The sequence below is a fragment of the Myxocyprinus asiaticus genome, chromosome 1 (assembly GCF_019703515.2).
Source record: "Myxocyprinus asiaticus isolate MX2 ecotype Aquarium Trade chromosome 1, UBuf_Myxa_2, whole genome shotgun sequence".
In the NCBI taxonomy this organism is placed as follows: Eukaryota; Metazoa; Chordata; class Actinopteri; order Cypriniformes; family Catostomidae; genus Myxocyprinus; species Myxocyprinus asiaticus.
Window position 1 is genome coordinate 53,587,706 of NC_059344.1, and position 27,931 is coordinate 53,615,636.

Here is a 27,931-nt window from a genome sequence, read left to right on the forward strand (position 1 = left end):
AATTTTTTATTTTAGGTCAAAATACTCACTGTTTCAAAAGTAAAGCCACAAGACATAAACAATATGTGTGTAAACATGACTTTAGTGTGATAAAATCACTTACTAACTTTTCTGTGTAAAGTTATAGCCAATTTTACAACAAACACTAAAACATTTGTAAAAATGACAACTTTACAGCTGAAATAATACATGAGTTTTAACAGAAGTAATGTTAGTGCTTTTATAAAATAAGCTTCACATTTCACCATTAAACCACATTGGCCACATTCACTTCCATTGTAAGTGCCTCACTGTACCCTCAAGTTTTTTTTTTGTTTTTTTTTTTTAAGAATTTTTATTTTTTTATTTTTTTGTGGTAATCAACAATATGCCACAAATGCTGTTGGTTGAGCTTAACTTGTATTAAACCCAGAATATTCCTTTAATGTTCCTTCCATGTTTCTTCCTGGTAATACCTAAGGCAGGGTCAGCAACCTTTTTGACATGGAGTGCCATTTTTTATTTTCCTGGTCAATGGCTGGTGTAACCCTTCCTCATGATCATGCAGCATGTTTTCAACAGCTGGGAGGCTAAACAATATTAAAGTGTGACGAGACTTGCGCTGCACATGCAAGCCATTCGTGCATCACAAGTCGATCAGCTATTCAGCCCTTTTCGGTGAATCGCACCTGCAAAATCCTAAAACTTTATTATTATTTTTTTATTTTGAATAGACTCAGATTTTTGAACCCCATAATGTGGGTTAATGTTTACTCTTTTAATCATTTAATGTAATTTTGTATGTGACTATGGTTTAAGGAGGATGTACCTGTATTCTGGGTTGGAAATCTCACGGATTAATAGTGGTGTTTTCCTCATTACATTGCGTGTTGTTCTGAAAGCAAAAAGAAACAAATGAAACACGGAATGTTGGCTGTCATCCGCGCAGCCTGACCGAAGCAAAGCAGGCGCGTTTACTTGTGCGATTAACAGAAAGTGAAGCTCTGCTGGCTCGTGATGCACGAATGGCTTGCACAGTGATTACCCCATTGGCACGCGTGCCATAGGCTGCCGACCCTGACCTAGGGAAATCATGGCATGAGGTGAAAGATTAGATATAGCTTTGCAAAATTAGTAAGCGGTTCAGTGACACCATTGCAAACACATGTATTTTTTTTTTTTTATTTTTTTACTGTAAGTGTTCAGTTATGCTTTTTAATTTTAATAACATATTTAAAATTATAGCATATTTTTTTATATATTTAATTTGTGGTGTTTGCCTGACTGCTAAACTTCCATTACAAGTGCATGTAAACACATTTCCCATTCTTTCACACTGAGGGATGAATCAAAATTAATTGAATGTCTATGGTAGTTGACAGCATGCCATAGATACAGCAGAGATGTTTGTCTGAAAAGAACTTTGAATATTTCTTCAGGGTTTACTACCTATAATATGCACATGTATGGATGTCACAATTGGGATTTTTGTATCTAGTAATTTAGACTCTTATCCATTGCAACCTACAGTACACTAAATACAGAGACAGGCCTCATGGAGCAAGCTGGTGCCTAGCACAATAATGATAGGGAATCCCAGTTATTTTCCAGCTTATGAATCAGTCCTCCAGTTTTAATAATTGCAATCCTTGGGTTATTAATCCAGATGCTTAACTTAAAGCTACCATTAAGCTATCCATTGACTAGATTGGTTGGCATTAAATATCTCAACACATTTCAGTTCTCTCCAGAAACCGCAGGTTCAATTGGACAGGAAGTCAACTGACGCCTGCACTAGTCGGCCAGTCGCTACATCAACAGCTGTTACTTTGATCTCAGTGTCTCCAAACTGCATGGCAGTGCGAATCTCCCTGCGTTCAAATGCCGAGCCTTTACCATTATCACCAGCACTATCTGCTACTTCCCCTGACTCTAGCAGGTCTAAGGTAATGGCACCACACTTCCTTACGCCAGAGTCGGTAATGTAGGTAATGTCATCTGAATCGCTGCAGTAGATGTTGATGATAATCTTCCTTTGTCCCACTCTTGCTGGAGTGTAGCTCCTCCTCACCACCTCACCCAAAGCCACCGACTGATCAACGCTTACAAAGCGGTCAAGGATGTCAGTGCACCACTCTCGCCCATCTTTAATGAGCAGCTTATCACGAGGGTGCCGGCCTTCCACAAATCGGTTCAAAACCCCAACGCCATAGGTTAACGGACAACGGCGTACACGGACTACAGTGGGGTCAAGACCGAACAAGACTGCACCCTTCAGGATGGTAAGACCTACGTCGTGTGGAATTATGATGCGGCAGTTCCGCCCTAGCGCATTCTGGGCAGCTCGCTGGAGCATGGGCGACTCTGCGAATCCACCGACCAGGAAGAGGAAACGCACACCTTTTATTTCTTCCTTCTGCATCAGTTTCTCTGGTAGTAAGAAAAACTGACATCAGAGAACCATCCAAAAATCCCTGGCTTTGTATTTATGTTAGAGAGGATATGCGTCTTACCAATATGTTTGATGATATTGTTGATGGTGGGCTGAAAGAGTTCATTCATTGCCTCTGCTGAGAGTCTCAGCATTCCTTGAGATGACCATTTTATAAAGTTCATGCTGACAGAGAGATAATACAAAGTCAGACATATACTCATGCTTTTAAAGGCATAATTTAGAATCATCCAAATAAAGCCTGAAAAAATCAGCCATACTTGCTCTTGCGCAAGGCAGTTTCCACACTCTGCCCTCGGTGTCGCTTGTAGAAGTCAATGAAGGAGAAGGGCAGTGAGATGTTTAAGGAGTTGGCCCGGCCAGGAGCCACCGTGCGTTTGCGGGCTTCAAATGCAATGGTTAGGTCCACCCAAGCTGCTGGACGTTTTGCTTTAAAAGTCTCGATGAAGTCTGCTCCAAAGATCTGGCATAACATAGCCTCAAATGCAAGGTCCACGCCAACTGCTCCATATGGACCCCCTGAATGAGATAAACATGTATACCTGCTTATCTTTAAGCATGTTTAGATTACATTCCATTCTATTTACACCTCAGTTTGCCTCTGCTCCAAAATTAAACCTGTGACCATGATTTTGCCAATTAGGGCGTACTCCTGGATATTGTGTTGGTCCTGGAAGAACATTCCTGTCGAACAAACATTGTCCTTACCCTATATTCCTAACCCCAATCCCAACACTAACCATTAACTACGCCTAAAATTAGAGGGAATTAATAGGTTGATAAAAATGTTGTTTCAAACCCCAACCATGCATCCTTAAAAATAAAGGTTCATAAATGGTTCTTTGTTGGAATGAATGGTTTCATGAAGGACCATGAAAGCTTCCCATTGCACGAAAGGTTCTTTGTAGTGGATAAAGACTATAACAGTTTCTTCACACTCAATTATCTCATGTAATGTAAATATTTTTCAAACTGGTGGAAAGTGAGCTCATTGCAAATTTGTGTTGTTCGGCTCGTTTTTTGAAACGGTTCTTTTCAGTTAAAGGGTTAAAATGGTTCACTAAATCGGACTAAATCAGCTCAAGTCAACACAAATAATGGCAACCAAAAGTTCGTAAATTGTACTGAATGATTCGTTCACACAATCAGTCTCAACTGGTCTGAGCAGTTCTTGAGTTAATGAACGGAGAACCGTGTCTAGCGGACATGCCCATAAGCAGAGAACTGATGAGTGAGCCAAGAGGTGTAAATAAATATGATTTTTTTTTTATTAATTTAACTTGTAAAATATTAGAGGTTCTTTAAAGAACCTTTGGGAAGAGTTCTTTGCAGTAAGGTTCTTTATCAGAATCAGAATCAGAATGAGCTTTATTGCCAAGTATGCTTACACATACAAGGAATTTGTCTTGGTGACAGAAGCTTCCAGTACACAATAATACAAAACAGCATATATATATATATATATATATATAGCTATATACACACGCATATATACATACATACACATACGTAGTGCAAATCTAAATACAAATCAGTTATATACAGTGCAAGGGAATGTAATGGCAGAAGAGGTAAGATGTGTTGGATAAATATAAAAAGACTAAGCTGTGTATTGCACATTAATTATTGCTCAGTGGGGCAGTTTTAATTGTTCGTGAGATGGATAGCCTGAGGGAAAAAACTGTTCCTGTGCCTGATGGTTCTAGTGCTCAGAGCTCTGAAGCGTCGGCCAGAAGGCAACAGTTCAAAAAGGTAGTGGGCAGTGTGAGTGGGGTCCAAAGTGATTTTTCCAGCCTTTTTCCTCACTCTGGAAGTGTATAGTTCTTGAAGGGAGGGCAGGGGGGCAACCAATAATCCTTATGGCACTAAGGCTACGTCCACGCTTATCTGGGCCATGTTTCCCGAAAGCATCATAAGCTTAGATCGTAGAAACCATTGGTGCCAATAGTCTCTATGATCAACTTAAGCTTGCGATGCTTTTGGGAAACACAGACCTGTTTAAGTTTGAAACTGCCGTTTTCAGTTTCTTATTGTCACAGATTATTTTTTTTTTTTTCAAAGTGTACAGTAATGGAGAGTGTTTTCAAAGGTCTTTGAAAACACTGTTCTAGTGTGGATGCAAGGTGTACACTTAGTGAAAATGTAATAGTGTGGACATGGCCTATAAAAATTATTTTAACTTTCACTGAGAGAGTCTTTTGGGAACCAAAAATGGTTCTTCTATGGCAGTTCCTTTTTGGTCCTTCATGGCACCTTTATTTTAAAGATGAACCTTAAGCCTACCCTTAAACCCAACCCCAAAATGTAGTTGGTTTCTCCTTTTTTAAGAATAACATTTACTTCTTCACCTAAAATGTAACTGGTTTATTGGAATGTTGTTCCAGGGCCAACAAAAGATCAGGATAAGGAACACAAGCTACTTGGCAAAATCATGGTCACCACCAAGGATGTAGCCAAATTTGCAAGATAAGGGGGACTAAATGTAAAAGTTAAGAATCAGTCATTGTAAACCCCATATTTATCGACCACTATTCTGAATATTGTGGAGGATGTGTCTCCCTCAATATCTATGGTGGTTACGGCTCTGTTCACCATTAATTGGAAGTGAAACTAGTCAGTCATGATTGTTCACTTCAATCATGCTCTTTCATTTGACTCCATTCCTGAAGAAGATCTGTGAGGCCAAAGGTCATTCAGGTTGTATGTGTGATGAAGGTGAGTTAGCTTTGGTTTTCAACTCACCTGAGGCTTTGTAAAGCTCCTTTAGAGTGCCCTGAGGCTGCTCAATCTGATGCACAGTCAGATCCACAGTCCCGCCACCACAGTCTGCCACGATGTACCGATCACCTTTAAGAACACACGCACAGTTGTTTAATCTTTACCTTAGATGGTCTCTTGTTATTTTCTAGGTAATTGTAACAAGATTTTTAAAACAATGGAACTTGTTTAAATAACACCCCCATCCCTCTCTCTCTCTCTGAATTGTTGTGGTCAGGAAGATTGAGTTTTACCAAACAGCCCTAAGACATTTACAATCCATTTTGAGATAAGAGTGGCTTAGCTTGGCAGGGCAACTGACTTTACTAAACGACTTAGGAGAGGAAAGTATGTCTTGTTTGTTTACAGTGGTGGAATATCTCAGTTTCACAGGAAATGTCCTCCTCTTTGTGTGTGTATATGTATTTGCACATGGGCGCTGACTTTCTTCTGTAGAATACAAAAGGAGCTGTTATGCAGAATGTTAGTCCCAATCACCATTCACTTTTATTGTATGGAAAAAAAGATGCAATAAAAGCAAATGGTGACTGAGGCTGTCAGTCCCTAACATTATGCTTAACATGACCTTTTGTGTTCCACAGAAGAAAGTCATTCAGGTTTGGAACAACATAACTGTGAGTAAATGATGACAGAATTTTACATTTTGGGTGAACTATCTTTAAGAACCGCAAGAGACTTTGAGAGAGGAGATCTGTATTTTGAGAATTGTGTGAATTAGATCCCAATAAACTCTCTACCTCTCAATCCCTTTCTCTATAATGCTTCTCTCTCGCTCTCTCTCCAGGAAACATCTGGAGCAAAAGATCTGATTATTTTGACCCTGCACCTTGTCATCGTGCCAGTCATGCAGAGTGCACTGCACGCACACATGCTGTAACCATGCACTCAGCCTTTGCAGGCAGTAATAATAATATACCAGTGATTGCTCCATAATGAGGGTCTCTTGCTCATCATGCAAGCACAGCAATTAGAGTCATATAATCAATAATATGCACAAAAGGAATAAGAGAGAGAGGCAGCAGGAAATCTTGATTCGAGCGTATGCCTTGAAGCGTTTACCTTACTGAGACAATAAAAGGCAAGTATTATAACACACTGCAAATGAGTTTGTGTGTATGAGTGTGTTTGGTTGGTTGGACATGATGGTAATGACTGGATTATGATTTTTGGCTTTTGCTTGCATGTGTGAAATCTTGTTACATTGTTTGTTGGTCTGTGTGTAGTTACTTGTATTAATATCACAAAATCACAATTGTCATTTGATCTTTCAGTTTTACACTGCTCTACATTTGGCCTGCAACTTTTGCTAACTTTGGCAAAACTTCCTCTGAGGAAATCCTCTAGGGTATAAATGATAGATAAATAAAGTAAATAATGTTGTTTTTTTTTTGTTTTTTTTTTTTTTGCAAATGCAAAGAAAAGTTTTAGGGATATGGTTAGGTTTTTTAGGGTTAGTTTGTGGGAATAGTATTTTTCTGTATATAAAACAATTGTGAATATGTCCTCGTTTAGCCATGTAAATGTGTGTTTCCATCTCTTACCTGTCTGCATCTCTGACCACAGTTCTCCAGTACCACTTTCCACCAGAAAGGTTCTGCTATGCCTGGCTCTGCGGAGCTGCTCACGGGCTAAAACATACACATTGAATCCCTTTAATCTGACAATCACTACCACATGAGTTGCTTTCATCAAAACCCCCACCACATCAGAAAAAGAGGGGGAGGGAGTAATTGCAGATACCTGGAACAATAACAAAGTAGTTTGCTAAACATACCCTGATTAAATGAACTTAAGCCTGTGTTTGTAAAACATGATCTTCTGGATGCAGGCATGCTTTACTTTAAGTCTTGCTTAAACCTAATAAAACAATCTTGTTACAAGGCTGTAGTTTTATAGAGGGTGTATTTTAGTGAATGATGATCTGTTAGACTAAGAATGATCTCTGCTTTATTTTTTGGGGTTACTACGGTTATACTGGATGTCATATTTCCCGAGAAACACTATTTTATGGTCTGGATTACACTTAAAATATTCCTTTTAGGTACAGTCTGTCTGAACAGAGAAGTTTTGGTCAGATGCAAACATGCTGCTGTAAATTCCTTGCAACAAACACTAAGAAAGGAGAAACTTATACTGCGATTTAGGGACAGTCTGGAACCCATTGCACTATGAGAAACAGAGAGCGAATACAACGAGAATAGGAAAAAAGTAAAAACACTGATTTTACCTTTAATTACTTTCAATCCCATGTGGTTTGATGAATAGACACAGTGATGAAGAATGTGTCCATTGTCTTAAGATAGATGAGAGGATAGACAAAATGACTCGATGTACAGTATGTATGCTGCTCTGTTTCTGTGCGTACAAGAACTGCATGCCTGCAAACACTGTCCAATTGTCAAACATGTTTTGTGTGCTGAAACACATCTCACATACACTTTAGAAAAAAAAACAACAACAAACAAACAAAACAAACAAGAACCAAAAAATAACAAAATAAAACAGATAAATAAAACAAATATAAAAAAGAGAAGGATGGAAATAAAGAGTAAAAAAGAAAGACAAATCATTAGAAAACAAACAAAATCATTAGGAAACAAACAAAAACAGAAAAAAGCAAACATGTAAAAGAAAGAAAAACAAAATAAGCAAACAAATATAAAAGAATGAAAGATACAAAACGAAACACAAAACAAAAGCAGAAAATCGCAAACAAATATATAAAATGAAAAATAATAAAACAAACAAAAACAGAAAGAAAGAACTAAACAAAAGCAGAAAAACACAAACAAATATGGAAAGAAAGAAAACAGAAAAAGTAAGCAAATATAAAAGAAAAGTTTAAAGAAAAACACAAAGAAACAAATAAACAAAAACAAAAAAGCAACCAAATCTAAAAGAAAGCAGGAAAAAAAAAAAGAAAAGGAAAACAAACAAATAAAAAAAAGCAAATAAATATATAAAAAATAAAAGAAAGGAGGAAAGAAAGAAAACAAAACACAAAATAAAAGCAGACAAACGCAAACAAATACAGTACATAAAAAAGAAAAATGAAGAAACAAACTGAAACAGAAAAAAGAAAACATATAAAAGAGAACAGAAACAGTAAGCAGATATGAAAGAAAGAAAGAAAGAAATCATCCAGGGAAACTAGTGTAAACAGTCCAAAGGAGGGTGAGATCATGGTCCACCAGCACCTTGTTTCAATTATAATGTGAAATGTGTGTAAGAGTGTGAGGAAGTATATTTTGTTTGAGTGAAAAACGAGAATGAATAATGAGCGCCTATAGACCTCCTATTTTAGTTGAATAAATGTGAAGCGAGAGTGTTTGAAAATGAGCCACATTTTATCTTTTGTTAAGCATCAAGAGCAAACACACTGTCAATCCTTTAAAGAGGGTTTTTCAGCTTTGTGACCTCAGGGGACACCCTAACTTTCAACAAATGTTATCTCTCTCTCTCTTTCTGTCTTACCAAAACCACATGCTTTCGTCCTCACTAAAACCCACTTGGTTCTGTGTCTCAAAGCTCAATCTGAGCCTGATCTAACCATCATTCGCATATAAATCCACAGATACCCACACAAAACAAAAACAGCATTCCAATTTCAAGGTATGAAAGCCTATCCTTTATTCCCCATGCTTTAAACATGGTTGCCATTTTTTGTTTTTTGTTTTCTCCCCTTTTCTCCCCATTTTGGAATGCCCAATTCCCAATGCGCTCTAAGTCCTTGTGGTGGTGTAGTGACTCGCTTCAATCTGGGTGACAGAGGACAAATCTCATTTGCCTTCGCATCTGAGACCGTCAATCCGTGCATCTTATCACGTGGCTCGTTGAGCGTGTTACCGCAGAGACATGGCGCGTGTAAAGGTTTCACGCGATTCTCCACGGCATCCACGCACAACTCACCACTCGCCCCACCGAGAGTGAGAACCACATTATAGCGACCATGAGGAGGTTACCCCATGTGACTCTACCCTCCCTAGCAACCGGGCCAATTTGGTTGCTTAGGAGACCTGGCCGGAGTCACTCAGCACGCCCTGAATTCGAACTCGCGACTCCAAGGGTGGTAGTCAGTGTCTTTGTTCGCTGAGCTACGCAGGCCCCCTCAAGGCAGGACATTTAGGTTCATTCCTAGGATCAATCTGTGAGAGAGTGATCTTGTATAATGCTAATAGGTTTGAGAAAACAAAACAAAAAACATGAAAAAAAAAGTTATCTTACCTTGCCTGAAACTGGAATCGAAGGGACGGGACCCGTCCACATCTAGGCCATTGGTCATTGGTTTTTGGCTGAGATCAATGACCTGGTGTAAACGAAGCTTCCTGCAGTAGATGGAGGCCGCCTCTGGTTCAAGAGCTATGAGGAGCTGTTCAGGACTCTCTGAAGTGACTAGACCTGCCTACAGGTCAGAGAAACAGAGAAACAGAGAAACAGTATGAGCATTAATCATGGGGGTTCAAGGGGGTTTTCGAAGATCCTCTATGGTACAACCTACTCATTGGACCCTTGGGAGAGGGGGCCCAACCACAAAAATTTTGTCCCGGACCGGTCTCCATAAATTTTAGTGCCGGCCCTGACCTGAAGTATTCAACTTTGGTGCTACAGACATAAATGATACATCAAATTGTGCAGCTTGTTGAAGAGAGGTGTTCTATTTCTTTTCTAAGCAACCAGGCTTACAACAAAACAAAAAACATAGGACCCAAGGCATATAGGGATCAGAATATCAAAATCACTTGGGGGTGGGATCTTTTGACTTGGGCCAGTAATCTAACACCCTAACAACTGCATAGTAACTTAAAAACACTGAGAACATCTTAGCAACTACTTAGCAACACTCTCGAACCTACCCGCATCACCCTGGCATCATGTTGGCGACTTTTGTACGGGCAAGCACCACTCACGTTTTCATTAGAATGTAAACATATAGTTTTGAGCACAATGTTGCACCACATCATCCTCACACGATATCACTACAAAATATAAACAGCATGTGCACTGTACAATAAGCACAACTGGTTTAAAGCACCAAGGTAATCAAAGTAACAGGACAAAAGGTTTCAGGACATTGTGGAAAGTAACAGTAAACTGCCTGAAATGGTCTGATAGAGTTATGGAGGGAGATGGTGGGGGACTGCCTCATTCCCCCTCTCTTACTTGGCTGGGACAGGCGTGGTTTCCTGTGTTTGTGTGCTGGTCTCTTGCATAGTTTAACCTCTGTGACATTGCAAAGAGGAAATTAACCTCAACCTGCCTCACCTCTAGTGAGAGAGGTAGTGAAATTTGGGGCTACTAGTACAAATACAGTTTTTAATCTGACCTGGTTTTTAATCTGGAGAGGCAATTGGTAGGCTGCATGGTCTGGGTCAAAAAATTGGTTTTTCAGTGGTTTTAGAGTCTGAGCAGACTGCAGTTGGTGGTGATCCAACTGAAAGAACATATTCTCTAAGACATGTCCTTGATTTGTGGATTTAGGACCATAACCACCAGAACACGTTCTCCACAATTTTCAGATTAGTGGTCAATCAATGTTTTTCAATGAGTGATTCTTTAACTTGTACATTCATTTAGTTTCCTCAATCGTGAATGTTTAGGTTGCATCCTTGTGTGGATTGTTGTATGCCATGTACTAAAATGGATGCCATAATGTATGCCAAAATGATCTAGAGTTAATTTTTGAGTGTTTTGCTCAAGTTTTTATGGTCAGTTGCTATAGTTGATTTTTCCAATGTTCATAGTGCTCATAGGAAAGATAAACATTGTTCAATATGTCTTTGTATGACAAAATAATCTATTGTTTATTTATTTTTTTTAAGTGTTTTGTTTAAGTTTCTATTGTCAATTGCAATGGTTGACAATGAGGATTACAAATCTTTAATGCAGCTTTTTATTCCAAAATAATTTATGGTTTAATTATTATTATATTATTTTGCTCAATTTTCCATGTTTGATTGCTAAAGCTGAGTTTTTGTGTGTGTGTGTGTGTGTGTGTGTGTGTGTTTGTAGTGCTCATAGGGTGGATTAAAACTGTCAAATGTATCTTTATATGCCAAAATAGTCTACGGCAGGGGTCGGCAACCTTTTTGACATGGAGTGCCATTTTTTATTTTCCTGGTCAATGGCTGATGTAACCCTTCCTCTTGATCACGCAGCATGATTTCAACAGCTGAATGGGAGGCTAAACACTATTAAAGCGTGATGAGACTTGCGCTGCATGTGCAAGCCATTCGCGCATCACAAGCCGATCAACTATTTAGCCCATTTTGGTGAATCGCACCTGCAAAATCCTAAAACTTTATTTCCAGGTTTAATTTATATTTTGATTAGACTCAGATTTTGAACCCCATGATGTGGGTTAATGTTTACTCTTTTAATCATTTAATGTAATTTTGTGTGTGACTATGGTTTAAGGAGGGTGTACCTGCATACTAGGTTGGAAATCTCAAGGATTAATAGTGGGGTTTTCCTTATTATATCACGTGTTGTTCTAAAAACAAAAAGAAACAAATGAAACATGGAATGTTGGCTGTCATCCGCGCAGCCTGACCGAAGCAAAGTGGGTGCATTTACTCGCGCGATTAACCAAAAATGAAGCGCTGCCGGATCGTGTTTGGGTATACTGCAGTCTCATCACATTTTAACTTTTTGTTTAGCCTCCCATTCAGCTCAAAATATGCTGCGTGATCAAGAGGAAGGATTACATCAAGATGTAGTTTGGAATGCAGGTGCGGAATTCATAAATTAAATACTCTACTTCTCTCTCGCCATTGCTGGCGTGCCACTGATTACCCCTCCGTGTGCCAATGCTGGCATGTGTGCCATAGGTTGCCGACCCCTGGTCTGTGGTTTATTTTGTGAGTTTCTTTCTAAGTTTCTATGGTTGATTGCTATGGCGGATTTTTTCATTATTTATAGTGCTCATAGGAAAGATTAAAGCTGTTCAGTAGGACTTTATACCGATGTAAACACACACTCACACATAAATACACAATATATTTATCATGAATATCAGGTTATCTTCACTTCTTTGGCACACTATCCACACATACACATTGACTAGACTTTTACATTCCTTTTCATAGACTCACATTTCCTGAACTGCACTGGGGGGCTGCAGGCCATTACATCCACTATAGGGGAGCACATTTGTGTATGTATATGTGAACTGCATAAAAGGAATAAAGATAGATAGATAGATAGATAGATAGATAGATAGATAGATAGATAGATGTGAACATGTGTGTGAGTAGAGTTCAGGTTTATTATGTTTGCACTCTCTGTGTTAATGAGTTTTGTTAAGCAGTTTATCAAACTGTGCTGTGTCATTTTTGGTTCATGCAGTGAAAACTGATTTCAGGTCAGTTATTTTACATTACCAAATATGCAGCTTCTCGCATGAACTGCTTGGCCGGCTGCCTCCACACTGCAGGAACAGTGATGACCCATCGGACTTCATTACCTTCCAGCACTGAGGAGGACTGGTCCTTCACCTCCTGAAGAACACACACACATACTTTTCTACTTTTCCTGCCCTTATCTACACAGCATTCCACAGATAACATTTGTATGTGTGTATTAGTTATTCACATCCTTTCATGCATTTCTTGCACATTTTGTCCTCCAAAATGTCCCACCAGAATGAAATGTCCCTAACTGTGTGTGAAGTGCCGAACCAATGACCCTCAGGATGCATTGCAGGTGGTCTGGGAGAAATATCCATATAAGTGTTTTCCCACAAGCCTTCAGGGGCTCCTGGAAGCAGGAGGAAGAGGCTATGGCTCTGGCCAAGACTGACTAAAGACTGGCCCAGAACCTCCACCACCCCCACCCCTTTCTCACAGAGAGTGCATGTGTTCTTGTTCGAGTGTAGGAAAAGAGTTTGGACTAAAGCCACAGCACACTACTATATCTTCACTTTGTTTGTCTGTTCCAGACTTCACTGAGGGGTTCATGTTCATTTCATCCCTGGAGGAAATTTGTTCCTCAAAAAACAAATGCCTATGTAATTAAAAGAATAACCAAGAAAATAAGACAGCTGAAACATTTTGTTTCATGAGTTTTCATGTTCATACAATTCATGAAGGATTAAGTAATACCACACAAACAAGTTGTGATTCAACCGTAGGCTGCAGGAGACTTGGAGGACCAGAACTAATTGTTGTATAAGAGTAAACAGATTTTTCATTCTGTCTTTGGTTAAAGGTTCAAGCAAATTGAGTATTAAATTCCTCTTGGAATATAATGTATTATTTAATATATAACAAAAATAATAGAAATAGTCCTCTCTTTAAACATACCGTCCAACCCAGTTTTAACAAACATGTAATTGGCAGAGAGACAGATTATTTCTGATTGGCTAAGTTTACTAATTGGCTAAAAATGGGCTTTATTCTTTTATGCTGTTCACAGAGTGTGTGATTTCTATAGACATTTATTACAGAGATATCTGTAAGGCATTTTATGTGTGGAATTCCAAAACCAAATTTATGACAGTACCTTGTAAAGCTTGAAGGGTACAATTTCTGTGCCACCAAACGAAATTGCAAAAATAAACATTTGTTTTCAAACATCTTTCTGAATATGCCATTCTCTCATCATTTACCCACCCTCATGCCATCCCAGATGTGTATGACTTTCTCTCTTCTGCAAAACACAAATTAAGATTTTTAGAAGAAGATCTCAGCTCTGTAGGTCCATACAATGCAAGTGGATGGTGATCAGCACTTTAAAGCTCCAAAAAGCACAGACAATCATAGTAAAAGTAATCCATGCTACTCCAGTGGTTAAATTAATGTCTTCTGAAGTGACATGATCTCTTTGGGTGAGAAACAAGTCAATATAGACCTTTTCACGCTAGTGCCATCTTTGATTTTTAATGGGAATGAAAATGAAGCTGAGAGGGATAGACTTACAGTCTCTTTAATGGGCTTTACTGCAGTTTAAAATGTTTTTGAGTCGTTCCATGGACAAAACATTGAGAAATATCTGTCCAAGAACATTCAGTATACAAAGAACTCTGGACAACATGAGTTGTGGAAAATCAGATGTGATCTAGGAGCTTTAAACAGCTTAATACCATTCGTGCCACTGAAGAGACTGTAAGTCTATCCCTAACAGCCTCATTGTCATTCCCATTAAAAATCAAAGATGGTGCTAGTGTGAACAAGGTCTATTTAAGTCCTTTTCACTACAATTGTTTACTTCAGTTCACTCTCCAATGCGTGAACATGAGGGGAATCAGTTCACACTGCCTCTCGCATAATGTAAGCGCGTTGGCATGTTCACGCAAAAACTGACGTGGTTCAACCGGAAGTGCAGCTCGATTTGTTTACAAGAGAATGCTGTTCACAAGCTTCTTTGGTTTGCTTTCATTTGAACACACCAGCACATTTACTTCATGTGAGAGGCAGCATCAACTGAATCCCCTCATGGACGCATATTGGACAGCGACCAGAAGTCAACAATTATAGTGACATAAATATTGATCTGTTTTTCACCCAAAGCGATCGTATCACTTTATAAGACATTCATTTAACCACTAGAGTTGAATGGATTACTTTTATTATGATTGTCTGTGCTTTTTGGAGCTTGAAAATGCTGATCACCATCAACTTGCATTGTATGGACCTACAGAGCTGAGATATTCCTCTAAAAATTTTCATTTGTTTTCTGCTGAAGAAAGAAAGTCATACAGATCTGGGATGGCATGAGAGTGAGTAAATGATGAGAGAATTTTCATTTTTGGAAACTTTAACATAAAAAAAAGCTACACACTTCAGCTTTGACTGTCTTTGTACTTATCTACTTCTGTTTTGTGTGTACAGTATATCGTGTTTACCTTTAAAGCATGTTCTCTGAAGAACCTCAAGGCATGAGCAAACACCTCAATGGCCCGAACCCTTCTCCTATTCACAGACTCCAGCTCTGTCTCCATTGTGAGATCCTGAAGAAAACCAAGAGAATCTGCTGCAAAATGCTCACAGATGTGACATAAATAATACCCTCCCCTAATGTACCACTTTTACCAGAAAGTACAGATCTGACTTTTCTAGCCTGCAATTGACCCCCATAATTTGAACACGTACTCTCTCCAAACAAAAATTGAATTCCAAAAGTAAAACTCAGCATTCAATAATCAAAACAAAGTAATGCCATTATGGGTTCTCTATTTACACTGGTGCTGTGGATTTTCATTTTGAATTTGTCAAAGTAAAGCCAATGTCTGGCTTCATCGGGGTCAAGGTCATGGTAGCTGTCTCGAGCTGCAAAGCCAAAACTGTGGAACCGCAGGTCAGGAGTCAACAGCAGACAGGTTGGACTCTTTTGATTGGCTACGCCAGGATCTCCCCCCTCCCATCGTCTGTTGGTAGAAATAAGGAGAGAAATCTTTATATGAGTTTGCATAGAGGGGGATGAAATAACTTCAAGGTAAAGTCAGTTGTTGTGTTTACATCATAAATACCTCATCATGTGAATGGTTTCAGGATCTTCTGTGAAACTGAAGGCGTAGCCACTGGAGGTAGTCCCAAAATCTATAGCAACCACCACAGAGAATGGACAAGCCACACAAGGTCTCACCTCAGTCCTCTACATAGAGAGGAATTAAAAAAGGGAGACAGACAGAAAATAAATCCGAAATCCGAAAAAGCTTTCTTGGCCACATGTGCTCCACACACACACACACACACACACACACACACACACACACACACACACACACACACACCAGGAATTTGTTTTGGTAAAAGAGCTCTTATATATAATATGTGCAATCAGATAACAAGAATAAAATCTATTAAAAAATAAAATAAAACTTATACAGTTGTTTGCAAGTAGCTGTGTGCAAAATAAAGCTGTTTTCAACTCATTCACTCATTTCATTCATTTCCTGATCACTTTTTCAGAGGGATGGCTTTACAAAATGTTCCACCTGGTACAGAGAGTAACTGACTCCTCCTTCCTTCTCTTTTCTATTTTTTCTTATCTCTTGATCCTTTCCCTGACCTTGAGTATTACATCGACCAAATACCTCGAAAGGGAGTGTCTCCTTTAAAAAACTTAAATACTTTAAGTATTAGTTCAAACAAAAATACCCATAAAAGTAATCCATATGACTCCAGTGGTTAAATCTGTCTTTAGAAGTGAAATGATAGGTTTGGGTGAGAAACAGATCAATATTTAAGTCCTTTTTAATATAAATTCTCTTCTCTGCCCAGTAGGTGGCGATATGCACGAAGAATGCAAATCACAAAAAACAGCAGAAGAAGAATATGAAAGTATGTGGAGATTGATAGTGAAAATGGACATACATATTGATCAGTAACACTTTACAATAAGGTTCCATTTGTTAACATAAATTTTTACCATGGGCCTGTTTAACAAACGGACATTCTAAGGCAGGGGTCCTCAAACTACGGCCTGCCTTAATGTTTTGTCCGAAATGTTTTGTCCGGCCTGCGGAACCATGCCTGTCACACGTTTTGATCGGCCCGAACTGGAAGCGTGAGACTGCTTTAGCGTGAGCCAACAGCATTCGAGTGCAGGCTTTGAAGGAGCATATCATTTGGTTTCACCGATGAACGAATACGCCCCTTCAGTGAAGCTCGAGTCGGTCGTTTGAGTGTGAATGAGGAATGACGTCTCATTCATGAAGGAACTGAACGCATTGGTACACTTGTTTGCGAACGAAATGCATGAATCAGTCATCTTTAACGAGGATCTTCTGAACAACTAAACGAGAGGATGAGGGGCAAGTCGTTTGCTCAATTTGTTTGTTCAAATCTCATTCAGCAAGAAAATGGGCCTGATGAATTATGAATAAAATGGAGTGATAAACAACTTATGCCAATGGCATACAGACTTTATTGAAACTCATTATTTTTTAGGCTGATATTGTCTGTTTTTGTAGAGCTTAATAAAAAGTCATGCTCAGCAATTCACAATACGATAGAAGTGCTTTGTTGTCATTTGTGGGGAAATGCTTCTGATGCTTAAACACTCTGCAGTGCTGAAGTTTCTTAGCAGAATTGTTGAGAAGCAAATTTTACTAAATGATAATTAGACTTTTTCTGATCATGAATAACTGAATATTCTGCTTTTTCCTCGTTCAAAGGGTAAAAGACGGTCATTTGGGCCATCTACAGGTGAAAAAGCGTAATTTGCATAAGTGGACAATGAACAAATCAATGAACTAATCTGAACAAATCTTTTTGGTGAACAGATTAAAAGACTAAAATCAAAGTTCTTTAAGCCAATGGATGAATCCACTGATGTAAGATGAATTAGGCTAAAATTTAACATTTCACACAGATTGTAAGTTTTTTGTTTTGTTTTGTTTGCTTACAATAGAAAAACATCTGTTGAAATGAGAACAAATTATGCCTACCTTAAAACAATTTGGTAAGAAATATATACATACAATAAAGTTAGCAATATTTTGTATTTTATTTTATTTTTTTATTTTCTCCCAATTTAGAATGCCCAATTCCCACTACTTAGTAGGTCCTCGTGATGGTGCAGTTACTCACCTCAATCCGGGTGGTGGAGGACAAGTCTTAGTTGCTCCACTTCTGAGACAGTCAATCCGCACATCTTATCATGTGTCTCGTTGTGCATGACACCACGGAGACTCACAGATCGGGAGGCTCATGTTACTCTCCGCGATCCACGCACAACTTATCACGCGCCATATTGAGAGCGAGAACCACTAAATGCGACCATGAGGAGGTTACCCCATGTGACTCTACTCTCTCGAGCAACCGGGCCAATTTGGTTGCTTAGGAGACCTGGCTGAAGTCACTCAGCACACCCTGGATTCGAACTCACGACTCCAGGGGTGGTAGTCAGCGTCAATATTCGCTGAGCTACCCAGGCTCCAAAGTTAGCAATATTAAAATCATGTTATGTGAATGGATTTTAATTGTAAAATTAATCAATGTAATAAAAGCAGAAGATTAATCTCTGTGACAAAAATATCGTAGGCTCACTCTGGCCCCCCTTGAAAAAACATAGCAAAGTTACCTGGCCCTGGCAGCAAAAAATTTGGGGACCCCTGTTCTAAGGCATGCAATTATTTTCCAGTAAATGCACGGCTGTAAAGTAGTTCCAGGTCTTGACCACATTACGGTTTCATATCACTTTCCCAAAACATTTCAGTAATTTCAAAGAGCGTGCAGGCTACCACATCAAAATAACCAATTAAAACAAAGACACTGCCAAAGTACATCGGATAAGAACGACAAACAATGTCTATAATATCCTACATTTATTTCAATTTCTGTTGAAATGCACCCTTGCACATACACATTCTGACAAGAAACAAACAGAGCCTTTATATCAGAGCATTGATGTGATTCAGTGGGGTTGTAAACAATTGTTTAGCAACGGAAAAGCTATATACAAAAATTGCGACACAACCACGCTGTTTCTGAGAAGTATACTTAAACTTAAATCTTGGCTATTTGAAGCAATGTTACTGCTGACGAAAGCCACTGCAAACAGAGGTAATCCAACACGCAACCTCTTTCGGTTTATTTCTTTCACTCGCTCACTCACACACACACACACACCACACACTACATTGTTACTCCAGTAAGTGATCCAGTAAATCAGCGCAATTCTCCATTACTAGTTCTAAAGTGACGTTTTATGGAACTAGCAACGAAGGCTCAGGCTGTATCAAAGCAAGACACTAAATCCGTGGCGGAAGAAATTAGTTCCACTCACAAGAGCGTTTTAGGGATGAAAACCAGAAAATGTCTTGAGATAAAACCCTGAACAATGTCTTAAGGTGGTAACCTTGATATAAGTGAAATAATTGACTCCTGCCCGTTGAATTATTGAAAAATAATGCACACCCAAGGTCTAACCTCTGCTGCGTGTCATGATTGTATTACCACCTCTGGGTGTGTAATATTTTCCAATAATTCTACAGTCCGTTGTCAATTATTCCTTACCTAACGAATGGATCCTTATTGCAAAGTGTTACCTATTGATCTGTTTCTTATCCACACTTATCATATCGCTTCTGAAGATTTGGATTTAACCAGTCGCATGGATTACTTTTATGCTGACATTTTTTGGAGCATCAAAATTTTGCTACCCATTCACTTGCGTTGTATGAACCTAAAGAGCTGATATTCTTCTAAAAATATTTGCTTGTATTCTACAGAAGAAAGAAAGTCATACACATCTGGGATGGCATGAAGTTGAGTAAATGGTGAGAGAATTTTCATTTTTGGGTGAACTATCCCTTTAAAGTAAGCCATTCGTATGTTGACTTCCCAAATTAAATGTGCTTTGTGGTGCTTTCAGCATTCCTGTATTTGTTTAAGCAGTCTGACATGTGAAGATTGGCTCAATCAATGGCATTAGTTTGGTGCAGGACTTTCTGTTTATCTGACAAAATTAAGGTTGGGGGAGTGTTCAGGAAACCTGTTTAAAAACAGTCATCATTTTTGCTGTTACATTTGGTGACGCCGGTGGTACTGAAATTACACACTTTTAGTAATACAGGAGCAAGTCGGCTTTCGAACAAAACATGTTTGGCTTGCCACAGATTGCAGTGTGTATGTTGACAAGAGGATTGGCTAATGATAGTTCTATTTTAAACCATCTGGCTGAGTGCTAAGTAAAGAAGCATAATTGTACACGTCTGGTGGTACCACATCCTCTTTCGCCATTACTGCAGTTTGAAGCATCTGATTTTGTCATATAATCCAGGTCTGAGGACAGTCTGAATTCTGCTTTTGCAGTGGGGGATCCCCCAAATATACAGTTTTGGTTATTTTTTTTTTAAATAAAAATGATTAAAATACTTTTCTTTATTATTACAATCTACTGTATTGCAAGTCTGTGTCTTCAATTACACATGATCGTATGTGAAAAGTATTACTGATTTGAGTTTCACAAACCTTACACAAAACTGTTCTTGCTTCATTTTGAGTCAGAGCACAGTGAGTCAGATGCTGATTTACTAACTGCTCTGACAGATTCAGCAAATTCATTCAGTGAAGGATTTGTAATCCTAAACCCTTTGTCCGATGAATCCTGATACAAAGTGATAACTCGTAAGTTAGTGAGTTGTTTGGAGAGATTCATTAAAAGAACCGGCTCAGAAGAGTCACTTATCTGGGATTCGTACGGGATTAGTCAAGCCATATGTTTCTGAGTTCGCAAATGCAAACACATCGCTATAGAAAGACAAGTAGTTTTGGCGTTATTTTGAGATACATGCTCTTTTTATCTCATTACATTGAATTCAGACTGTAAGCAACTCGGGTGAAATATTGAGATTCAGTGACCCCAGGAAACAGTATCACTGGACTACAGAGGGTGTGTGGGTACAGCATTTTATTCCAGCAGTCTCTCTGATAATCTTACCAGAGAGGGGGAGGGAGTGAGAGGTGTGATACTGCACTCATTTCTGGAAGGAGAGGGAGAACCAGATGGAGATGTGGAGGCTGATCTATCCTCACCTGAAAAAGACAGGATGAAAGAGAGGGAGTAATGGAAGGAGCACAAAAAAACAAAAAAACAAATGGAAATGGCAACTCCTTTTCTTCTTTATTCTCAGTGATGGCATATTTACAGTCTGATGGTCTGTCAGCATCATACGACTGTCAGAGTTATTATGTTCCTAGAACAGCTTTGGCTATACTAAACTAGTACGAAACTAGTACTAAACTAATAAACTAGTTACCGCACATAACACAACTGCTGTGTGTACATTAATAACACCGTAAAGAATCATTCTTAATAAAAGTAGAATGAATACAGCAGAACACTGCTGTCTGACCATTTCAAACCAATTTTGCCAGATATAGTGTTGTATCCTCTTGTATATATTATCAATATACATAATTCATAATTTTTTGGCTGTGGGGCCAGTTTGCAGATGATAATCTATATACAGTATATTTATGTAGCCATTCCAAGGTACAGTTAAATAGATCGCTTTCGGCTTGATTTTAGAGATAACTTGGTGGCTATGACTAGATCTAGGGGGTCTCGGCCTTCTCTTAGCACCCTTAAGTTGAACACTGAAGACATGGATAATTCATTCCAGGCCTACAAATCATCTGATGGAACTACCATAAGAGATTAAATGACCACTCAGTGTTCTCCTCAACACTATCATCATGTGTCCTACAAAGAATTAACACCTCGATTATTGGTGTCTCGTATCTGTAATCACAATGGCAAGGAATTTCAGGAGCAGAATTCCAAGAATTCCTTCATTCCTATCAGGGTAAAATGGTATGACATTTTCCAGGACAAAATTAATACCATGGCATGTAATGACCCTCTCCAGCAAGGTTGTCTTCAAACAAACTCCATCATGGATAGAATTCACTCAAGGGTATGACAGGAATGTTATCAAAGTGTACAGATATTCTCAAGATTACAGAGTATAGATAAGAGAGGGTCACACCCCTGTCCAGTATTGTTGATGGAATAGACAGGAATTACAGCAAAATTCCTGCTCACCACTGCTCCAGCATGGATGACAATTTCTATTTACCTATTCAAAATGTTGATTCCAGCAAAAGCTTGCTTTTGGATTCTTTGCTCTCTTGGGTCTCATTTTAACTCATAATGAAATATTACACTTAACAAGGTTGCTTATACGTATACATTTAGGAATTTCTCATTCTTGAAGTTTTAAATCCCAAATGATATGTTAAACAAAACGTTACCTGGGACTTGTAGACTGTTTGCACTGCGATGTAGGAGAGCGTCCATAGTGGAGGTGACAGGGCTTTTGCAGCCTAAGTGGTAAAAAATGAAATTGACTTTAAACAGCATATGGGTTAATAGAAGAATGAAATTAAACACAGAATATTTGATCAAATCTCATTAGGACATCCCAGCTGCAACAACAAAGACATGACATAAGTGATGAAATTTTTTTAGTGGGTGTGTACTAGACACATTGTCTAAATTTCCCAAAGCTGATATTAGGCTCTATTTTCTGTACCAAATTATCTGAAACTGAATACAGACACAGTAAACAAATACATTACTGGAATATTCCATTTGTAGCACTGATTACCACAAAAAAATATTTAGACTTTTTAAAAAAAGCAAAAATTGAGGTTACAGTGAGCAGGGTTGGGAGGGTTAGTTTTGAAATGTATTCCACTACAGATTACAGAATACATGCTGTAAAATGTAATTTGTAACATATTCCGTTAGATTACTCAAGGTCAGTAACATATTCTAAATACTTTGGATTACTTCTTCAGCACTGGTAGATTTTTTCACTTGTTTTGACTGTAAAAACTCTGCCAGTACAGTGACAAAGTACACATGTTAAAAATACATTCTCTGAAAAACCTAAATATCTTATGCAGTGTTGTTTCTTTTTTTAAGGAATTTTAGATCTTTTTTCAGGAAAACAATACAAAAATTATTATCAAGAATAAGATTTTTGCCCTAATATCAAAGGTCTTACTAGAAAAAAAAAGAAATTATGATCCAACATGAATTTTCTTGATAAAAAAATATGATCGTGCCTGGTAACGTGCATGTAAAATGGCTAGAAATAGCATTTTATCTTAGCGTAAAGCTGACAGGTTTATTTCTATTTCTTCTGCTCCAAATGTACTTCTCTGTCTGCTCGTATGAATGTAACACATCATAAGAAAGTGTTTCACCGCTGTTCAAATGCACTTTGGATCGCATCATTTATATGTATAAATGTTTTCCATCTGAAAGGACTAAATATTAAATGAAACAAATGACAATAAAATACAAAGTAATCTCTTCAGTAATCCAAATACTTTTTGAATGTAACTGTATTCTAATTACCAATGATTTAAATAGTAACTGCAGTGGAATACAGTTACTTATATGTTGTATTTTAAATACGTAATTCTGTTACATTTATTCCATTACTCCATAACCCTGATAGTGAGGCACTTACAGTGGAAGTGAATGGCGCCAATTTTCAGATGGTTTAAAAGCAGTAATGTGAAGCTTTGTCCCCTCAGAGTTTTCTAGGAAAATGTTCATTTCAACCTAACTTTAAATCTATCTAAAAACCAAATATCTAAAATAACAAAACCTATTTGTGACACATACACAGTAACATTTTCAGAAGCTTAAGTCAAGCAAGTTTTAATACTGACCCCTTCCAACTAGGCCTGTAGCGATTTTGAAATAACCATCTGATCGCAGTTATTTGATCTAACTGCGGTTATTTGAGATAACTGCGATTATTGGGTATTCTAATTCCAGTCACATTTTAATGCCCAAATAAGGGAATTTTAAGTGAATATACTGTATAAATGCCATGAACGGAGCATTTTTGTGTCATTCAGTTGAACTCGGAGTCCGAGCGTCACTGAGCCACCACTGAGGTCAACCAGCTCCTGTCCGGAAGAGCACACGAAGCGCTCTGATGCGCACGCTGTCAGCAGACGCTCGTGCCAAACTCTCGCGAAAATATAAACAAACAAGTATAAACTGTGATAGCTACACACTCTCACGGCAAAATTGTAAGGATTCATACGACTTTTCTAAATTTGTATGTTATCGTACGACTGCACTCGTATGAATCTGTACAACTTTCACTACAGCCAATGACGTTGCTAGACATCGTTTCCATCTAATACGCGACAATTACTTGCTTCTGTCACACACAACAGCTTCCTATCATGTATACACACTCTACTGATCAGTTAGGTTTAGATAAGGAGTTTGGGTAAGGGCATAATATTAATAAAGCATGTCCTTAATGCCTCGTGCGCCAAACTCGCGCTTACTTCCGCATTAGACATCCGGGCATTTGAACATGATGAATGCGTACAAATTTATACAAACATATATATATATAAAATACACACTACCGGTCAAAAGTTTTGAAACACTTGACTGAAATGTGTCTCATGATCTTAAAAATCTTTTGATCTGAAGCCGTATGCTTAAATGTTTGAAATTAGTTTTGTAGACAAAAATATAATTGTGCCACCATATTAATTTATTTAATTACAAAACTTAAATTTAATAAAAAAAGAAAAAGTTTTTGAAATTGATGACTTGGACCAAATAATAAAGAAAAGCAGCCAATAAATGCCCAACATAGATGGGAACTGTTTAAAAAGCATCCCAGGGTGATACCTCAAGAAGTTGGTTGAGAAAATGTCAAGAGTACATTTCTGCAAAATCTAGTCAAAGGGCGACTACTCTGAAGATGCTCAAATATAACACAGTTTTGATTTATTTTGGATTTTGTTTAGTCACAACATAATTCCCATAGTTCCATTTATGTTATTCCATAGTTTTGATGACTTTACTATTATTCTAAAATGTGAAGAAAAAAATGTATAATAAAGAATAAGTGTTTCAAAACTTTTGACCGGTAGTGTATATGAGTTCAAAAAACAACAATGTAAATGTAAAATTGACAAAAACTAAAGTTGACCAAAAAGAGAAACATATTTTAAGTATTTAGAAATATTTTGATATTTAAAATATTATTTCATAATGTGAAATAATAATATTATTATAAATATTATGTAATTCATACATTTTTAAAGCCTTAAAAGGAAATCACATATCTCTATTTTATTATTTGATTTATATATTTCAAGTTAAATATGTAAAAATGACTTCTTAAAGTGTATGAAGCACACATTCAAAAAGCATACCTTAAGAAATATGACAATTTATATGACAATGTGGTGACGGGGGTGTGGTCGAGCATTCGTCCAGAGAGAAAGCAGTAAGGGTGCACACACCTGAGTGCTATAATGTCTAACACCTGTTTCTGATTGCAGTAAGCACTGGGGAGAGCGATAAAAAGGGACTACGCCAGAGACGATGAAGAGAGAGCTACCCGTCTGAAAAAGACTATCTTGAGTTTAAGCAAAAGAGTGTTCTGTGAAAAGCCCCTTTGAGTTGTTTATTAAAGTTATACCTTTGAGTTGAAGCCCAAGTTTCATGTGTCCTCCTTTTCCTCCCTTCCTTAAACGTTACAGACAATTAATCGTGAAAGCCCTAAAACAGACAATTAATCGTCATAATCGCAATTATTTTTTTGACAATTAATCGTCAGCCAAATTTCATGATTGTGACAGCCCTGCTTCCGACTACATTCTAACTACAGTCATTTTAAAGGATGGGTAGAGCCATATTGCAGTTTTCATTATATAATCAGTACTAAATTAATTTACAGAGTTAGACTTATGTCAAGTGAAGCCCCATCCAATGGCCTCAAAAAGTATTTGGAGCCACACTTAAAATGTATGAATATTTTGCATGATAAAACAACATATCAAACCAATTGGCATTTATATAAAGAAAGACAGCACAATACACTTTACAAAAATATGTTTGTTAGGTCTCAAATTAAAAAACAATAGATACAAATCTTTTTTTATTTTTTTTCTGATACCACTTGGTTTGATATTTTATATCTAATGCAATAATATTTAGACATATTTAAGTGTGACTTGAGTGTTCAAAAGTGTCCAAATACTTTTTGGGGCCATTGTTAAGTATTTTATGTCATACTAGAACATCCTTCAAGACACCTGTTTTCCCATCTCTCTGGCAAGCCCCCATCAATCCTACCGCTGTTAATCATAATGGCACCGGACACATCCCTTTAAACACTTTGCATTAGTTTTAGATTTGTAACATGGTAACTCACCCTTTTGTTTAATATTCTAGTGCCCCCTTTCAAGGCTTGATTAGTAACTGATAAACTCCAAAATCCCAAAAGGAAAACAGTTTGGATGTTTCAGTATAGCTAGAGTCTTTTTGATGATGCTGTTTCCCAACAGAAGTTTCAGTGGCTGAAACAAAAAGTATTGAATGTTTGATCCTAAGACGAAGAGGAGAAGAGATGCTGAAAAATGTTGTAGAAAGTGCTCAGATCCAAAGGATATTCCTAAAATTTTCTGTATCCAAACATTCAATCCCTCATCTGCTGTGGAATGTCAGGGAGGACTGGTTGAGAGAGGCAGCCACACACACGTACATGGGCTGAATATGAACACTGCTGTAGTACAGAGGGAAAGGGAGGGGGAACTGACTTCACGCTAAAACAGATTCAATGACTGTGTATCGCTGTGAGTTTGTTTGAGAAAGAGAGAGAGCGAGACAGAGGGTGGAGAGTATTTGGAGTGGCAGTATGCATTGATTAAGTAATTCGACCTCCCCCCCCCCCCACCCCCCTTCTCCTATTCCCACTCTTTTCCTCCTGCCCACCCCCTGCATTCAAGTTTTTCTTCCCTCTTGGCTTGTCTTCCAGCTCAATCTTTTTTCTTTCCTTCCTGTCTTCTCTGCACTCTTCTTTTTTCTTTCTTCTTTTTTTATCCCCTTTCCTCCCAATTTGGAATGCCCAATTCCCATTACTTAGTAGGTCCTCGTGGTAGCGCGGTTACTCACCTCAATCCGGGTGGCGGAGGTCAAGTCTCAGTTGCCTCCGCTTCTGAGACATCTGCGCATCTTATCACGTGGCTCGTTGTGCATGACACCACGGAGACTCACAGCATGCATAGACTCATGCTACTCTCCGCGATCCAAGCACAACTTACCACGTGCCCCATTGAGAGCAAGAACCACTAATCGAGACCACGAGGAGGTTACCCCATGTGACTCTACCCTCCCGGGCAACTGGGCCAATTTGGTTGCTTAGGAGACCTGGCTGGATTCACTCAGCACACCCTGGATTTGCACTCGCAACTCCAGGGGTGGTAGTCAGCATCAGTACTCGCTGAGATACCAGGCTCCCCTCTTCACTCTACTTTTCATTTGTTGCCTCACTTTCCCTTCCCATTGTAACAAAACTCTCATAAACTTAGATGCAGATTTAGGCATGGGTGACATAGCCAGCCACCCAGGGTGGCATCTTGCCGAGGGTGGCACGGGGGGTGTGGCTAAAGCAATCTCAGCAAGTTTAATCAAAACTATACATGCATACAATCAAATGCATATGAGTCCAACTCATCTGTGTTGCATTAGGGTAATCTGCTTCTTATATTATTTGTCATAGGTTTTTATCAGAGAATGCTCTTGAACAAGGCCACTTTTTATACAAGAAAACAAATAGCTCTACCATAGATTTTTAGATCTACCCTAGAGGTGCTTGCCCATACAAAAGTTGCTGCCACAATGCTAGAGTGTTGTGGGTGGTTTCAAGGGCGTTACAATGGGGGTTGCTAAAGTGTTCTGGGTGTTGTTTAGCACGTTGCTATACGGTTGCTAAGGTGTTGCTAAACTTTTGGCCCAAGTCAAAAGAACCCCTGGTGTCTCATTTATAATACGTATGTACGATCAGATTTGATCCAAAATTCCATGGATTTCATCCTATGTCAAAAGTGAGGAACAAATCAGGATTTATAAAGGCAGAAACTGACGTGAAAATGTTCTAATGTGTACATCAACTTACAAGTATGCGTACAAAATAATGTTGTGCTTGCTCTCCGATATGCCAGTGCACACTGACTTGATTTTTTTTTTTTTTTAGTGATGCAAATATGAATCAGTGACTGAATCTATTAGTAAATGTTTACATGTTCAAGAATATTCTGAAATGAGTCAGAATGTGGTCTTCCAGATTATGTGTAATGTAAATATTTTATTTTGGAAATCCACTGTAACAGACTATTTCTTTAGCCCTATCTGCACGTTTCCATAATAAATTAATTTTGAGACCTACGAGATAACAGACAGGTGTAATATACGGTATGTAATATTTTCAGCACATTT

The 27,931-nt window shown here is 38.2% G+C and overlaps 1 protein-coding gene across 2 annotated transcripts; it reads right to left on the reverse strand.

Annotated features, from left to right (window-relative positions):
- Positions 1 to 447: 447 nt before the first annotated feature.
- LOC127441113 (heat shock 70 kDa protein 12B-like) lies at positions 448 to 26,263 on the reverse strand. Of its 2 annotated transcripts, XM_051698321.1 has the most exons (14): positions 25,869 to 26,263; positions 25,134 to 25,213; positions 21,910 to 21,981; positions 20,594 to 20,688; positions 15,675 to 15,799; positions 15,386 to 15,572; positions 15,051 to 15,155; positions 12,589 to 12,705; positions 9,434 to 9,611; positions 6,751 to 6,837; positions 5,174 to 5,278; positions 2,692 to 2,950; positions 2,493 to 2,596; positions 448 to 2,409 (listed from the first exon to the last, which is right to left on the reverse strand). In XM_051698321.1, the coding sequence occupies exons 2-14, from the start codon at positions 25,156 to 25,158 to the stop codon at positions 1,742 to 1,744; spliced, it is 2,127 nt and encodes a 708-aa protein (XP_051554281.1). In that variant the 5' UTR covers positions 25,159 to 25,213; positions 25,869 to 26,263; the 3' UTR covers positions 448 to 1,741. The 2 variants fall into 2 exon arrangements, with proteins under 2 accessions (XP_051554281.1, XP_051554287.1); XM_051698327.1 differs by lacking the exon at positions 25,134 to 25,213.
- Between the last annotated feature and the right edge of the window lie 1,668 nt (positions 26,264 to 27,931).

Coding starts and splice junctions, on each gene's coding strand:
- LOC127441113 (XM_051698321.1), bottom strand. CDS start 25,158: ATGAAACTTGGGCTTCAACTCAAAG. Junction 2,951..5,173: donor GGAGCTTTACAAAGCCTCAG/GTGAGTTGAAAA, acceptor TATCTCATTCAG/GGGGTCCATATGGAGCAGTT. Junction 2,410..2,492: donor CAATATCATCAAACATATTG/GTAAGACGCATA, acceptor TCTTACTACCAG/AGAAACTGATGCAGAAGGAA.